General features: G+C 37.8%; 2 protein-coding genes across 4 annotated transcripts in view; one reads left to right on the top strand and one right to left on the bottom strand.

The window, feature by feature from the left end:
• Positions 1–221: 221 nt before the first annotated feature.
• Positions 222–1,729, bottom strand: LOC110025977 (basic leucine zipper 23-like). Of its 2 annotated transcripts, none has more exons than XM_020726703.1 (2): positions 1,467–1,729; positions 222–1,177 (listed from the first exon to the last, which is right to left on the bottom strand). In XM_020726703.1, the coding sequence occupies exon 2, from the start codon at positions 1,043–1,045 to the stop codon at positions 365–367; it is 681 nt and encodes a 226-aa protein (XP_020582362.1). In that variant the 5' UTR covers positions 1,046–1,177; positions 1,467–1,729; the 3' UTR covers positions 222–364. The 2 variants fall into 2 exon arrangements, with proteins under 2 accessions (XP_020582362.1, XP_020582353.1); XM_020726694.1 differs by having other exon boundaries at positions 223–1,050.
• A 5,268-nt stretch (positions 1,730–6,997) lies between these two features.
• The window catches only part of LOC110025926 (pheophytinase, chloroplastic), a 79,520-nt gene continuing 68,897 nt past the window's right edge, over positions 6,998–17,620 (top strand). Inside the window, exons 1-2 of one of the 2 annotated variants that reach the window (XM_020726632.1) lie at positions 6,998–7,183; positions 8,376–9,144. In XM_020726632.1, the coding sequence (XP_020582291.1) occupies positions 8,395–9,144 (750 nt within the window). In that variant the 5' untranslated portion in view covers positions 6,998–7,183; positions 8,376–8,394. Of the gene's footprint in view, positions 7,315–8,375; positions 9,145–17,620 lie in introns of both variants that reach the window. The other variant, XM_020726624.1, reaches the window with a different exon arrangement.

The following is a 17,620-nucleotide window of genomic DNA, read 5'->3' as shown; positions in this document are numbered from 1 at the left end:
ATATATATATATATATATACACACACATATATATATATATATACATACATATACATACATATACATATACATACATATACATATACACAGATATACATATACACATAGATACATATACATATACACATATATACATATACACATATATCTTTGCATATATATGTATGCAAGTATATATATATGTATGTATGTGTTTGTGTGTTTGTGTGTTTGTGTGTGATGGAAGGCTGATGATTCTTCTTTGAGCCTAACATTTAACAGCCATGTTCTCAACATATATAATACAGCTATAACATAACAATTCGGACATGGTCAAGAAATGATAATGAAAACAAAATAGTTTCAGAATCAAATTTCCCAACCCTCATGCCATTAAATTAGCCTGAAAGGGAGCTAATAACATGCTCCCTCCAACCTGCACTCCATCAACAACCTCCAAATTTAGAGACAAATCTGCATTAGGCCTGATCTGAGAATCCAAAACTGCAGGAACAGAGCTTCGTTCCCCACCCACCACCTCCAAATCCCCCATTAAACACTCACCACGGCCGCCGCACCGCAAGTTTTCTCTGCCACACATCTTAAGAGGGTAAAGACCAAGCTCAGCATCAACCTTAGCTCGCAGATCAACCAGAAGGCTCTTAAGCCTGAGGATTTCAGCCTCAAGCGCAGCCTTGCTCTCCAATCTCCTCAACAATTGCTGGTTTATACAGCGCAATTTCTTCACTTCCTCCTCCAAGTAAGCTTCATGTGCCTTCTTCTTCTCTCTGTATTTCTTCACAGCTTCTCTATTGCCCAAAAGTCTCTTCTTTGGCTTCTTCAACTCGTTTTCTCCTCCTACATCATCTTCACCAGCGGAGAGGAGTTGTGTATGAGTGTGGTAGCAGGTGTGGGTGTGAGTTGGAATGGCTGGTCCTGGGGGGTTGCAGGTGTGGGTGTGGGTGCATTTCTTGGTGTTCCTCAATTCATCAAAGTTTAAACAGCTTGATATGGAAGGACTGGTGAAGAAAATGTTGCTGGAATGGTATATTTCTCCATCATCCATCTCATCTGTGTAGGGTAGTAATTCCAATTCAATGTGAATCAGAGAGAAAACGATCCATCCCACCAGCACAGAAGTTAAGCAGAATAAAAAAAGAAGAAATTTTGAAACTTGGGCTCTTTGATTCGCTGAAATCTGTAATATACTATTATGCTATTAGCAGATGTCAATTTTTTGGTTTGATGGTTGCTTCAGTGTTAGGTTTCAGAATCTGACTCTCTACTTTTACAAGTAAAGCTCAAAACAGATCATAGAATAAAAATTCGAACTTTATGGAAAAGTTTACTATTAAAATCAGAGAAATCTATTGCAATTGTCAGAAACTATTAAAAGTTCATCAGATTACGAGAGTGAAGCTCAGAGATAAAGCATCAAGCAGATAAGTAATTTCGGAGTCAGCAAGTATGGGGAAGTAGAGCAATACCTTGAAGGAGATTCTTCGCCTGAGGGGGACAAAGGATTCAATAATGGAACTTGGCGTAGGAACTGCAACTAAACTGAGGTGAAATCCAGGCGATGCAAGCAAGATGAGACCCCGAATCACTCCTTGTTTTTAGCCAAGCAAAAGAGCGATTCAACCAATTCGTACGAGTGTTCTGATAGAGATCGGTCTTTAGAGTGGAAAGTGAGAATCGAAACCAGGAATTGGCGTCAGAGACTTGCCGATGAAACGAATATTTTTTATTTTGTTTTATTTGTTTCCTGTGACATTTACATGCACGCCACTTAAATTCTTATTTATTTAAGGACATTTACATACATCCCTCATAATTTTTATGTATTTATGTGCATCAGGAATGTATGAGCATGAAACTTGAGGAGATCCAACAACGACTTGGAAGAAAGAAAGTGTAAAGAAAGAGGAATCACTGACAGAGGATCAAAGGACCCGCATATTTGACTGGATGCAATCCTCTGAACCGGGTAAAATATTCCTTATGGACGCAGAATGTCCGAAAGGTGCGAACATCAAACTCTTGTGGATCTCAACAGGAGGCCATATGTGCGGCGTCCGCACCTAATAACGCCTCCTGAATCAGGTGTAGACCACCCTAATTAGAGACTAATGCTAACTGAGTCAGGCAAAGAAATTGACGTGCCTATCTACACAATCTGATTTAGAGAAAAGAGTTCACTATCACCATCAGTCTCATAAATGCACTTGAAGCTCTTCATCAATGACCAATAATTGGCAATCACATAACCCACAAACATCTTAAAAGATCCCCTCGTCAAGGAATGATCTATCTATCAGGTTATGGTGATTAACCTTCTACTTGATAGCCTGGTATCATTTTGCTGACATGAGTTTCTCGTCTAGGTATCAGAGGTCAGGCTGGAAATAGGCAACAACAAGCAGACCAAGGTACCTCTGTCGACCCAGAGTCATAAAATATCAACCAACTAACTACACCAACTTAGCGTAGCCGATCGAACAAGTTTTGTCGAACTGAAACCTACCAAGCTCAGTTGACCGAGCTAGTAGGTAGCTGATCCTTGGACTCATATATGCAAAATACCTCGTAACGCCACCATTATAACAGACACAAACATGTAACTTCATATATTGTACATCTTCTATAATATGGGATCATTTTAAGAGAAAATACTAATCGATATGCCTTGTTACTATTCATTGTTATGCATTTCTCTCTCTCTTTCTCCTCTCTCTATTGCTTTACATTCTATCCCTTAAGGTGTGATTCACATGCAAATTAGGGTTCAACACCCTAAAAGATACAGTAAGTGTGGATCATGTCACAGACAAGTAGAGAAACACATGGAGAAGAAAACCACAATATAAACACTAGTAACATACAGTGCACCAGGCATTTTGTGCAATAACAAATCCAGGAGCTAAATGATGGATGCCCTTTGAGAGGCATTGGCTCGGGAAAGGAAGTAGAATCCTCAAGAGGAAGGGTCGATGCCTAACAACCGATGGGCATCCTTACTTGTGGAAATGAAAGGAAATTCCTAGTACTTTGATAGTTTTTGGTTGACACAGATGGATAGATAGTGGTCTAGGTGCACTAAAATCCTATGCCCGCTAGAGAATGTGTTCTTTTAGCAGATTTTTGTGGTTGAGCCCCCAGAGAGGGTCAAAATCATTGCACTGGAATCTTACAACGGTTAGACTGATCCAACCGACCACATAGCCTCCTTCAAGTTGACTGTATGTTTGTTGAGGATCACTAACGCACTGAAGTGCCGCCTTTTATTCACCATGCCGAGGGAGTCAACTTTCAGGTGGTTCAACGGCTTCTCACCAGAGGTGATCATCCCATTTTCTGACTTCAAGCAGATGTTTGCGGCGTATTTTGCGAACACTCAGAAGCCCTAGAAAATTTGCAAGCCCTTTTGTGTTTCAGACAAGGACAAAATGGGAGCCTCTGCTTGTTCATCACTTAGTTTCAAAAAAAGATTTGGGAAGTGTGGATCTGGAACCCACCGCAGCACTTGCCACCCTGGCCCAATGGCTGAAGGAAAGTTTGTTCCAATATTCTTTAGGCATGTAGAAACCAAATACTTTAGCCAAGTTGTTGGAGTTAGCTAATAATCATATATTAGCTGATGAATACAACTTCACCCCCATTTTCTCCAGAGCAAAGTCATCCACCCATTTGGCGGAACATTTTTGTGTCTCCACACATAATAAAACTTTTGGAAGACTTGTATCTGACCAAGCACAACATTTATTGAAAATTATACTAGCTTGAGTGGAGGAAATACTACTTTAAAATGGGTGTAATCATTCAAACGACAAAGATCTTTATAAGTCTACAGAACCAAGGATTTTTTCCATAACTTACGAGTGTAATAAAAGGCTTGTTTTATTATGGGATTGGATTTCTTACCAGAGCAAGCCCTCATAATTAATTACAACTATAGAGCTATGAGCCATAAGAAAACTCTCTATTAATATTATGAATTATGCTATCCAAATTGGTTGGAATTTCAAAATTGAGGTGTTAAAGAGGAATAATTAGAGTTTTGGAAGAATGAATCTCAAAAGAATGAGATTTACAATTTGATGATAGTGTGTCATGAAAAGACTTAGAAAAATGAATTTAACCATCAAGGGAAGAAGGTTTACTGGCAACGAGTTTTGATCGATTAATTGAGGTCAAAAGTTTAGATCAGGAATGATTAGTTTTACTTAATTTGAAGTTGTTGGAGTTTGAAAAACACGGTTAGGTAGGAAGGGTTTCAAGATGGAAGTGATGTCCTAAACTCCATAAAGAATCTAAATATTTGGACTAACCTAGAATTTGGGAATAGCACCCCTGATCTGGTTGCTCATGGCTTTCCGTCATCTTGGGAATGTTAGTATCCTTCAACTAAACTAACCTCATAATAAAAAAATCCTTCTTGGGCATGTGACGGGTTTCTTAGTTTCAAGGTAGTTTGAAATACCTGCTTTAGTAACCATGAGTTAATTCATACCAAGGCATTCCCTTTACTTTAGGGGAAAATATTTTTTGTTTTATAAGTCATAGTCCTTAAAACTAACTAAGGCACCTATTAAACTAACCTAGGTTTCTATACTTAGAATAAACAAGGGCCTATGTGTGATCCTCAATTCTTTTGTTTAAGTTGGTTATCCTAGAGTTTATGTCAAATCTGCCTAAGTTTAGTTTTTATTCTTTATGTTGGTAGATTTTAGATTTTATTTGGAGTTCAATATTTAGTTTGTGACCTGTTTTAGCTCATAGGTTTGTCAGTTGAGATAAAAATCAAGTTTTTCAAAGTTTAAAAATTTTTAATTAGTTTTCTAGGTTAGTGTTCTCTGTTTGGTTTTGTCCTTAAACTTTAGGTGTTTTGTTAAATAGAGAACCTTGTGAGAGGTTCCCTCCTTATTTATTTTAATCCATTATTTACTTTTCCTTTTGTTTAACACATAGAAAAAACTAAATATGGTACGTGTAAAAACATACAATATGAATGAAATATGACATAGAAACATAGTTTAGAGTTTAGCTTGGATTAGACTTGAGTTGGGGTTAAACTAAGGTTAGCTAAGATTTAGCTAAATTTAGCTTAAGATTGAGCTTGGTTCAGTTAGGTTTGATTGGGTTCTGAGCTAGATGTGAGTTGGTTATGAACTTGAATGAATGGTTGACTGAAAATGAGGTCAACACTATCATTTGCATAAGAGTGCCCCTGGGGAGGACAAGTGGAGAGCAAGGGATGAAAGCTCAAATGAACTATGAACTGGGTATTCCTAGCCTAATTTGAACAAGTTTCAGATCCGAGTTAGATGTGAGCTGGTTTTGAACTCAAACGAAGGATTGACTGAAAGTGAAGTCAACATTATCATTTGCATAAGAGTGCTACTAGATATGACAAGTGGAGAGCAAGGCATGATTCACGTTCTACTACCACCACCACCTCCCACCCCCTTGTGTTATGATGACAATCTGCTGCTCAGGGACCACAGGGAAGCCAACAAACTATACAACTGTGAAAATTGGGCTTGATATTCTGACCTTTAGCAAGGTCAATACAAAGAGCTCCCACTGCCCCATCATGAGACACCCAAGACAACCCCATTTAGGGTATCAATGATCGAGATAGTAGAGGCCATCTAAAACAAGGTGTATTTTAAGAAAGTTACCTTGATGAAGTCTTGAGCTTACATTTAGGATCCAAAGAAGTACTGTACATACCATCGGGGGCATGACCTTGATATGGATGATTGCAGACACCTTTGGAGCCCGATGAAGAAGCTGATCAGAGCTGGCAAACTAAAGGAGTTCGTAGCTTCAACAACAATAACCCCGCAATAGAGAAAAGCTCCAATAAAAGAAATTTTGACGAGCCAGTTTGAGAGCATGTAATTCGAATTGTTGGCATAGTCTCAACCATATTTGGAGGAGGTGGAGAATCATCTTGCTGAGCCAATCTGAAGGGGCTTTGATCAGGAGAATTTTGTGCAACTGCCTTCACCTCAAACACAACTCACATCCCTTCATCACTTTCACTGACACAAATTTGCCCCTCAAGTGATATCCTTATAACAACGCTATAGTCATTAACACCCCAATAAACAACTTCGAGATTGGTAGCATTCTTGTAGATACTATGAGCTTTATGAACATTATGTTCAAATCGGGTGTTTGACAAGTTAGGTCTGAGAACCGACTGATTGCAGCTATCTACCAACTCTATGGTTCCTCTGGCAAGAGAAAAGAAGCCCTGAGAATATTAGCTCTGTTAGACACCTGGAGGAAGAACAAAAAAATAATAATAATAAAAAGAATATGAGGGATTTCCTAGTGGTTGATTTTCCACCAAACTACAATTACATCTTCGGTCGACTAGTTCTCAACAACTTCAAGGCCATTACTTCAACCTACAACATACAAGCTCTCGGGCAATGGTGAAGTCATCATCGTATGAGGCAACCTCGAGCAGTCTCGTACCCGCTAAACCAGGGTAATTTTCCTTTAATAAATAAAAATCGGTAAAGCTCTCGGCAATGGTGAAGTCATCATCGTATGAGGCAAGCTCGAGCAGTCTCGTACCTGCTAAACCAGGGTAATTTTCCTTTAATAAATAAAAATTTTGATGCGGGATCAAATGATTTGCTGATTGAGTCCCTCCAAAATCATCGAGATGTCTTTGTCTGGTCAGTCGCCGAATGTTTGGGATATCGGTCGATGTAGCATGCCACCTGAACGTCAATTCAACAACCCAACATATGAAACATAAGATGAGATCTTCAACCATCATCTCGACCAAATATTTCTAAAAGGAGGTGAATAAATTACCAAAGGGCCGATATGTCCGAGAAGTCTAATAACACCCGACCTCAACATAAAATGAGGACACCACACAATGATTGTAAGTGACCATAACTAGACCTTTTTTTCAAAAGAAATAGAGGAATAAGAAAAACCCAATAGTTATATTTCAAGATGTCCTGACCCAACCCTTCAGCTCAACGTGCATTTGGCCATCATACAATCAACACACCACACAAATCTAAAGCGGTGACCAGATCCAAGGGCTATGCATAATTTCACAGTTTCTACGCGCGACTGAAGGGATTCCGTACGGGACACCTGCTCCGCCGGAAAGATTCGTGCCCACATGGCCGACCTCGGCAATCCATCCATCCTTCGTAGCATGAGCCGTGTAAGTCATTCCTTCTCACGGACCCACTTGTTGCCAGACCCTGTATCAAAACTTCGGTAGCTTCATTAGAAGAGGGAGGGAGACGAAAGAATATTGGGGTCGAGATTTAGCTTTTTTTTGTCTTTCGATTCGTAAGTAAAAGAAATATAGCTAAAATTTCTGTTTTCTGATCAGTTACTTTATTTCTTTGATCGCAATCTGACAATATTCTGAAAGTAAGCTCTGTCAAGCATTGTTCTTTGTTTTCTCCTGGCTATAGGATAGGATCTAGAGAATCCCTAGAAAGGATATTTGCTTATGGGGGAGTAATTTCAAGAATTTTCTTTTCTGGTCGATTCATGTATATTTGATCATAAATGAAGATAAAAAAGTTTTCTTTTTCTGTCCTGATTAACTAAGAAGAAATTGAAAAATGAAAATTTTAAATCAAGTTGTGTCTAAATCTTTTGTAACAGATTTTCTGTTATTTGTTTGTGGGAATCAAATAGTTTCTTTGCTTTTATTTTGCATCTTTCTGGAGTTCATGATTAGTTATGAAGTAATATATTCTTTCCTTAGAATATTGAAGACTATGGCTTTCTATTTCTTATGCTCATCTTAATATTAAAATAGATTAGTTGGCATTCTACTCTATCAGACTTTATGTCAAGCTATTCAAACTGCTTCATCCTATTAGGAAGTATTGGCGATGGTGTAAAATTTCAGGTAGTAGTAGGAAGCCTATATGTTGTGTATCAAATAGAACATTTAATTTAAAATGTTATGAATCTCATAACTTTATGGAGGCTACTGTGAAATGTTTACATCATTAATTCTTCACTTTAGGATACTAGCACATGGTATATTTGTTGTTTGTTTAGTTTCTACAGTTTTTCACAACCTCTCTTTATTTTTCCTTTTATTTTTTCATTTTTTTCTTCCTATCTCCTTATTTTCTTAAGGTCATGAAATGCATGTATTATGATCATAATTTGAGTTACATTACTGTCATGAGTGCATGATTATAGTTCTTTATGTAAAAACTGTTTTGTGTGATGAGCAGCTACTGTCTCATTTTTTCTATTAGATATTTCTTAATTTTATTCTTCTATGTATTGTTTTTTCTTTTCTTCTTTATTATTATTTTTTTTGGTTACAAATCTGTCCTGTATCAGTCTTTCCTTCTTATTTGTGGAAGCTTTATTCATTTCAGGACTGATATTTTTCAAGACATGGAATTGCTTCCTCTCAATCATCCAGTGCCATGCGATTTTTGTAGCTCTAATGTGAAACTCTTAGAGAATAGGTTCAGTTTGCAGCAATCCAAGTTCTTCCATTGCGGGAAAAGAAAAATTTCATCATCTGCTACAAAATCCTTTTTTAGTCAGAGGAAATCTCATCAACCATCTTATGAAATCAACAATTTAAATGAGAAAGAGGGGAATAAGCTGCTGAGTATTCTTGAGGGGCTTGATAATCAAAATTCTATTATGACAGGGGATGGAACTTGCAACTACCATGTAGTTGATGGAAATTTGAGATTAAAAAAGGTTCCAAAAATTGATCAGACTGAAAAAATTGTAATTCCAACCTTGCCCAATGATTCAAATGGCAATCATGGTTCTCAAATCAGTAGTTGCTATTGGGAATGGAAGCCAAAATTTTCAGTGCACTATGAGAAATCTGGAACAAAAAATATTAGTGCACCAGCTGTGTTATTTCTCCCTGGTTTTGGTGTGGGGGCTTTCCATTATGAGAAGCAACTGAAAGACCTTGGTCGTGACTATAGAGTGTGGGCAGTGGATTTCTTAGGACAAGGCATGTCATTGCCTTCAGAAGACCCAGCTCCTTGTACTCATAACACCAATTCTGAGGAGCCACTTACCAGATGGGGTTTTGGTAATGAATCAGAACCTTGGGCCAGCGAATTGGTATACTCCGTAGATCTTTGGAGAGATCAAGTTCAGCATTTTGTCGAACAGGTATGGTATTTTGGGTGTCAAATTTGATTATTTGGAATTTTCTTTCCAAATTTTCGAAAGCTTCTTCGAAAAGAGCTATTTTTATGGATAATTTTGCTTGCTCATGTTATCCCACTCATTTCTCTCCTTTTTTTTTGGTACATAAGTTTATGTTTGTTTAAGTGCTAGCCATCCTGAGGGAAAGTGGTTGAGAACTGAGGTGCAATATGAAAAATCTTTGTAGATTTTTCAACACACGTACAACTATTGAAATTTTATTGTATAACCATGTCCCAATCAATCTGTGTCCCTGCTTTATTTGGGGATTAAAATATAGGCTGGTCCTGTTACCATCATTAGCACCCTTGTAATTGAGATTTACAAGCTTCCATGGATCACTTTTACGTTGACGTATCTAATTTCCTGTTAACTAAACTGATTCATTTAAGCCTAAAATTAGATATTGTACTTGCCTCATAAGCCTTCCATATCGTTCCAATTACCTAGCAGGATCTGGAGTGTCCATTTATAAAAACGATGGAAGGGAATGGAAATATTCTTTTGAAAAAACCAATATGATTTGATGCTAAGATTTAAGGTGTTGAAGAAGCTTGATATTCAGTGTGATCCCTTTTCTTATCATGTGTGGCAAACCATTGAGACAATTAAAAGCCCTCTTGATTACGTTTGACTCTCTCTCTCTCTCTCTCTATATATATAGATGTTGAATTTGACAAGAACTATATAATTTTATTGATAGAAGGAAGGGTATTTAACCCCAATTACAATATACATAATAATGAAAATTAATAAAAACAGAATAAAATAACAATGAAAGAAAATAAAATAGAATAAAGTAAAAGAGAAAAATATACCTAGAGAATAAAATCAAATAATAAGTAATAATAGTGTAAGGATATCCGTTATAATCTGATACTCCCCCTTAAGTTGACGTATACATGTCAGACATGTTCAACTTGGACTTGAAGTTATCGAACAAAGGGCGGGACAAATTTTTGGTAAGAATATCTGCTAGTTGACCACTGGAGGGCATAAAAAGAGCATAAATTTTCCTGGACTCAATCTTTTCCTTAATGAAGCATTTGTAAATCTCTACATGTTCTGTACGATCATGCTGGATTGGATTGTGACCAGAGCTGATATAGGCCTTATTATCACAGAATAGCTGCAGTGAGACGGAGGTTGGCATACAAAGTTCACGGAGCATGATGCATAACTAGAGGATTCCACAGATCCCCAAGGACATTGATCAAAATTTAGCTTCAACACTACCTTGGGCAACAAAGAATGTTTTTTGCTTTTCCACGTGACAAGATTTTCTCATACAAATGAGTAATTCCCAGAGGGAGAACGTCGATCATGAACCGACCCGATTCTATTAACCCTATTAATATCTTATAAATAACAATAGACCGAGAGGTGTGATGAGAGAAAAGTAGACCTGAGCCCGGTGTACCTTTTAAATCGTGGAGAATCCGGTGGACAGCTTGGAGATGACGCTTATAGGAGTCATGTATGAATTGACTCATTATACCAACTGCGTGGCATATGTCAGGGCGAGTATGGGCGAGGTAGAGGGCTTTCTCACAAGGCACTGGAAGTGTCTTATTGACAGAAACAACTTTGGGAATGTCATATATTTTTTCATTGGGATCTATAGGGACAACTACAGGTTTGCACAGAAAAAGATTATTCACTGTACAAGAGAGATCCCAAGTCCTTCATTTCTAAGGACTTAACAAGAATGTCTTTCAAGAACTCCAATGCTGGGAGATCGTTACTTGTAAGAACAATATTATTAAAATAGACAATAATGATAGCTACCTGGCCATTGGAGGAATGCCAGAAGAAGAGTGTGTGATCTGATTGAGTCCAAGTAAAACCATGACCCACAACAACCTTTGTGAATTTGTCGAGTCAGGCTCTTGGGGATTGCTTGAGCCCATAGAGAGACTTTCGCACCCTGCATGCTCGCTCTTTGGAAGCAGAAGAGTCAAAGCCAGGAGGGAGAGACATTTATACCTCTTCTGTAAGCTCTCAATTAAAGAACACATTCTTGAGATCGAGCTGGAATAAAAGACTAATTGAGATTCACCGCAAGAAACGACAAAACCCGATTAGTGTTTAATTTAGCCACTGGACAAGTGTTTCATAATAGTCAACTCCGTAGGCCTGAGAGTATCATTTGACGACCAATCATGCATTGTTGCGTTGAAAGGATCCATCAGAGTTGAACTTGGTGATGAAAATTCATCAGCACCTCACAACTTTCTTACCCTGAGGAAGATCAACAACGTCCCATGTATGGTTCTGCTAAGGACATTCATCTCCTCTATTACTGTAGCTTTCTAGGCTGGATCAACAAGAACAACCTCAATAGTAACTGGGATCTAATGGTTCGTCAGGGCAGTAGTAAATGCTCTGTAGATCGACTATAAATTGTGAAAGAGGCATTTTGCCATAGAATAGAGAGAGCATGTACCTTACTCGGAGAACTTGCCTCCTCATTCGGAGGAGGGGTCATGCTGAGGATGTCGCTCGAAGTGGAGTTCGGTAGCGGGCTTCAGAGTAGGAGCTGCGGAACCGGTGCGTCGAGTGTAGACATGGATAGCGGGAGGAGGAGATGGTGCACTCACCGAATCAGAGACTCATCAGATGGTGCACTCATCGGAATAGGGGACTCAGTGGCAGGAACAATGAGGGGAACATCCATAGGAGTAGGATAAGGGACAATGTCTAAGAACCCAAACTTCCCCTCACTTTGGGTCGAGCTAGGAAAATAGAGAATACTTTCAAAGAAGGAGACACCAACACTCACATATATTTTGCTATTGGAAGGATCAAGGCATCGATATCCCTATAATGGCGAAGTACCCAATGAAAGTATATTTTATGGATCTGAGATCAAGTTCCAATTGGGGATAGTGTTCCGAATAAAAGCAGTGCACCCAAAAATCTTGAGGTCTAAGGTGGAGAAGACCCGATTGGCAGGAAAGAATGACATCAAGACGACTAGGGGGGTTCAGAACTTATGAATTTTAGAAGGAACTATTTATGAGACGGGTGTCAGTGAGAATGACATCGTTCAAAAATCATTTCGGAATATTGGATCGAAACTTAATGGCGCGAGCAACGTCGATGAGGTGGTGGTTTTTTTCTCTCGGCTACCCAATTTGTTGAGGAGTGTCCTAACATGAACTATGGTGGAGGATGCTTTACTCACTAAGAATTCACCCAAAATAGAGTTGAAAAACTCATGACCTTTGTCAGTCCGAAGGACCTGAATGTGAGTTTTGACTTGAGTTAACATGAATGTGTACAAGTTTTGGGAAGTGTCGACAACCTCCGATTTGTCTTTTAAAATGTAGACTTACGTCATTCGAGTGAGGTCATCAATTAAAGTCAGGAACCACCGTTTATTGGTGTAGGTGAGAGTGTGAGAGGGTCCCCATAGGTCAATGTGAATGAGAGAGAAATGAGTGGAAAGTGTGCAAGCGTGGGGTAGGAAATAGACCCAATGATGTTTGGCTAACTGACATGTCTCACAATTGATATTGAAAGATTTTTTCTTGAAAACATCAAATGATATAAATTTTTTAAATATTGGAAACTAAGATGAACTCAACGACAATGCAATAACATAACAAGACATTCAATGATTCAAGATAAACTACAAATCTTGAGAGTGTGTCATAACTCTCCATGCTCTCCTCTTGGAAGTATTAGAGTTCGATGACCCTCTTAGCAGTTTCAATCATACTCTCCGAACTACGATCCTGAAAAATACAAACATCAGAAGAGAAATTAACAATACAATCAACATCATTTGTTAACTTGCTGACATATAACAAGTTACATTGTAATTGAGGAATATGTAAAACAGTGTCAAGAGTTAGATCAGTTGTTAGTACAACCGATTCTTTACCAGCGATGGAACTACAAGAGCCATTGACAATTCTGACGGTATCCTTTCAAGAGCACAAATATTAAAACGAGAAAACTTGTGAGCATCCAGTTATGTGATCCGTGACACTTGAATCAATAATCCATGGGCTAAAGGCGGAATAAATCATGAAAGTCATAGGAGTGGGAAGTCAACGAATCCGTAGAGACTTGATGGGCTTCAAATAGCTTGATGAATTGCTCCATCTAGCTTCTCAGGGATTCAGAGGGTTTTTGGATGTTCCTGCTTATGAGTAGGTTGAACTGTGGTATAATCGAACATTGCCGTTAGGCCCTTGGTAGCAGAGGATCTGACCGAAGGTTTGTATGTTCGTTTACCATGAAGTTTCCAACACTTGTCCCAGAGTGGGTTGGGTTGGCGACAGTAAACACAGGTGGAATGACCGGTCCGAGGTGGCATGAACAAGGGTTGAGCGCGATTCGAGATGATTTTTACTAAGCCAAAACAGATGCAACTAGGATTTGTAAGTCATCGGCTGATGTATAATGACAAGAAAACTGCAAGAATGCCGCAGGAAAGATACAAGTAAGTTGCAGGAAAGATGCAAGAAGGTTGCAGGAAAGATGTAAGAAAGCTGCAAGAAGGCTATAGGAAAGTTTGCAAGAAAACAACATAAAGAAGCGGAAGAAGCCATGCTGCAGTGAATCCGCTGGAAGAAGCAGGGAATCAGATGGATGGATGGATGGAAGAAACAGGGAATCAGATGGATTGATGAATCGATACGGACGGACGGACAGACGGACGGGCGGACCGGAGGACGAACGGGCCTGTGTGCGTGCAGGCGGGCGGACAGGCGGACGAATCTATCGGTCGATCAGAATAGTTGGATGTCGATCAGAATAGTTGGATGGATGGATGGATAGATAGATGGATGATCATTCATTTTCCCCTCAACACTTCTAGCTAAGACAATACATTAGCCACTTAACCTATTCTTGAAAGCACAAAGGCCACACCTTTTTCTCCTCATTTATTTATTTCTTACTCACTTTTTCATTGTTTAATGGCCATGAGCAGTCTTGTTGCAAAGATGTTGGTCCATAGAGAGATGGATGGATGGATGGATGATCATTCATTTTCTGCTCTTAAACACCTCTAGCTAAGATGGTACATTAGCCACTCAACATATTTCTTGAAAGCACAAAAGCCACACCTTTTCTCCTCTTTTTTTTATTTCTTACTCACTTTTTCATGGTTTAATGGCCATGGGCAGTATTGTTGCAAAGAATAGATAGATAGATGGATGGTCATTCATTTTCTGCTCAACACCTCTAGTACATTAGCCACTTAACTATTTTTTGAAAGCACAAATGCCACACCTTTTGTCCTCATTTATTTATTTATTACTCACTTTTTCATTGTTTAGTGGCCATGAGCAATATTGTTGTAAAAAAGGCGGTCAATCTCTGTGAGAGATATGTATAGATGGATGAATGGATGGATGGTCATTCATTTTCTGCTCTTCAACACGTCTAACTAAGTACATCAGCCATTTAACCTATTTTTTGAAAGCACAAAAGTCACACCTTTTCTCTTCATTTATTTATTTCTTACTCACTTTTTCATGGTTTAATGGCTATGAGCAGTATTGTTGCAAAGAATAGATAGATAGATAGATGGATGGTCATTCATTTTATGTTCTTAAACACCTCTGGCTAAGATAGTACATTAGCCACTTAACCTATTTCTTGAAAGCACAAAAGCCACACCTTTTCTCCTCATTTATTTATTTCTTACTCACTTTTTCATGGTTTAATGGCCATGAGCAGTATTGTTGCAAAGATGGTGGTCCATAGAGAGATGGATGGATGGATGGATGATCATTCATTTTCTGCTCTTAAACACCTCTAGCTAAGATGGTACATTAGCCACTCAACATATTTCTTGAAAGCACAAAAGCCACACCTTTTCTCCTCTTTTTTTTTTATTTCTTACTCACTTTTTCATGGTTTAATGGCCATGGGCAGTATTGTTGCAAAGAATAGATAGATAGATAGATGGATGGTCATTCATTTTATGTTCTTAAACACCTCTGGCTAAGATAGTACATTAGCCACTTAACCTATTTCTTGAAAGCACAAAAGCCACACCTTTTCTCCTCATTTATTTATTTCTTACTCACTTTTTCATGGTTTAATGGCCATGGGCAGTATTGTTGCAAAGAATAGATAGATAGATGGATGGTCATTCATTTTCTGCTCAACACCTCTAGTACATTAGCCACTTAACTATTTTTTGAAAGCACAAATGCCACACCTTTTGTCCTCATTTATTTATTTATTACTCACTTTTTCATTGTTTAGTGGCCATGAGCAATATTGTTGTAAAAAAGGCGGTCAATCTCTGTGAGAGATATGTATAGATGGATGAATGGATGGATGGTCATTCATTTTCTGCTCTTCAACACGTCTAACTAAGTACATCAGCCATTTAACCTATTTTTTGAAAGCACAAAAGTCACACCTTTTCTCTTCATTTATTTATTTCTTACTCACTTTTTCATTGTTTAATGGCCATGAGCAGTCTTGTTGCAAAGATGTTGGTCCATAGAGAGATGGATGGATGGATGGATGATCATTCATTTTCTGCTCTTAAACACCTCTAGCTAAGATGGTACATTAGCCACTCAACATATTTCTTGAAAGCACAAAAGCCACACCTTTTCTCCTCTTTTTTTTATTTCTTACTCACTTTTTCATGGTTTAATGGCCATGGGCAGTATTGTTGCAAAGAATAGATAGATAGATGGATGGTCATTCATTTTCTGCTCAACACCTCTAGTACATTAGCCACTTAACTATTTTTTGAAAGCACAAATGCCACACCTTTTGTCCTCATTTATTTATTTATTACTCACTTTTTCATTGTTTAGTGGCCATGAGCAATATTGTTGTAAAAAAGGCGGTCAATCTCTGTGAGAGATATGTATAGATGGATGAATGGATGGATGGTCATTCATTTTCTGCTCTTCAACACGTCTAACTAAGTACATCAGCCATTTAACCTATTTTTTGAAAGCACAAAAGTCACACCTTTTCTCTTCATTTATTTATTTCTTACTCACTTTTTCATGGTTTAATGGCTATGAGCAGTATTGTTGCAAAGAATAGATAGATAGATAGATGGATGGTCATTCATTTTATGTTCTTAAACACCTCTGGCTAAGATAGTACATTAGCCACTTAACCTATTTCTTGAAAGCACAAAAGCCACACCTTTTCTCCTCATTTATTTATTTCTTACTCACTTTTTCATGGTTTAATGGCCATGAGCAGTATTGTTGCAAAGTTGGTGGTCCATAGAGAGATGGATGGATGGATGGACGACGTTTAGTGTGTCCAAACCATCTAAGACGACAATGATTTTTTCGACAAGTTTTACGCTGGCTGTCTCAACCCTTCACTTTTCACATCCGGCTTGGGACCGGCAATGACAGAAATTCTCTTAAGAGCTTGAGTGTACTTCACATAAAATAGATCACAAAATTTTTTATGATCAATTTATATAAAAAAATTTATAATTCTCAAATTTTATGATAGTTTATACTTTAATATAGGTCCCTTATATATTATAGTTATGGATGCTTTTAAATCGTAATAAAAGAAGTTCATTAAAGAGATGAGCATAATATTACCTAGTATCTTCATTAGGCAGCTCAAGCTATTGAAGTTGTATGAGTAGGTGTAGTCTTTGGAGTTGCAACATTCCTCACATCTACCTCATTGATTCAATTTCAAACCGTCATTTTTTCTTTGGATCTCTTCTTAGAAATTAGACTCCTTCCTCGTCGAAATCATTAAGGCACACACTCAAATCCAGATTTGAATGTAATCCTAGCATCAATTGGCAGATCCCTAAAAATATCAAACATATAAGTTGTATCTATTTGCTTAATTATACAAATACATTAAGTTCAAATAATTAAAAACAAAATCCCAGTTTTTCACTTGTTGGCTGACGTGGGAGGGTTAGTATTGAATTTATCATATTATTTGACAAAGATCTGAATGTCATGGACAAAGTTTTTAAAGCTAAAAAAATATTGTTCTTTCTTGACACATAGGCTGTGTCGATCATCCTATCCTTTGAAAGCTTAGTCAATCGAGTTTTAATTGGTCATCCTTTGATTGGTTTCACAAAAATGTACATGCCATTCCATCTTTTATCTTTGATAGAGACTCTTTATTTTAATGTTTTTTGATGTTTAATGCATTAGACCATCCTTGAAGCCCTTCAACTTGAATAGAGCTTTAAATACTCATGGAAGAAGATGATGAAGAAGATGCAGGCTTGCAAATGAATTTGACATCACTCGAGCAGGAATATATTTTTTAGAAGTTTAGAATTTCAGTAATCTCAGGATAAAATAGAGAGAGAATTCCTGTAGCTGACCCTACTTAGTAGGATAAAAGCTTGTTGTTGCCATTGTTATTTGTTATTGTAGTTTTCTCAGGATAAAAGTAGAGGTTGCAGCCCATGTCAAAATTGATCCTTGTGTAAGTACGATTCATC

Source organism: Phalaenopsis equestris, unplaced genomic scaffold (assembly GCF_001263595.1).
Source record: "Phalaenopsis equestris unplaced genomic scaffold, ASM126359v1 Scaffold000002, whole genome shotgun sequence".
Taxonomy (NCBI): domain Eukaryota; kingdom Viridiplantae; phylum Streptophyta; class Magnoliopsida; order Asparagales; family Orchidaceae; genus Phalaenopsis; species Phalaenopsis equestris.
This window is presented reverse-complemented; position numbering and strand designations above follow the sequence as displayed.

What these genes read in the sequence shown, in the direction of transcription:
- LOC110025977 (XM_020726703.1), bottom strand. Translation starts at nt 1,045, where the DNA reads ATGGATGATGGAGAAATATACCATTCCAGCAACATTTTCTTCACCAGT.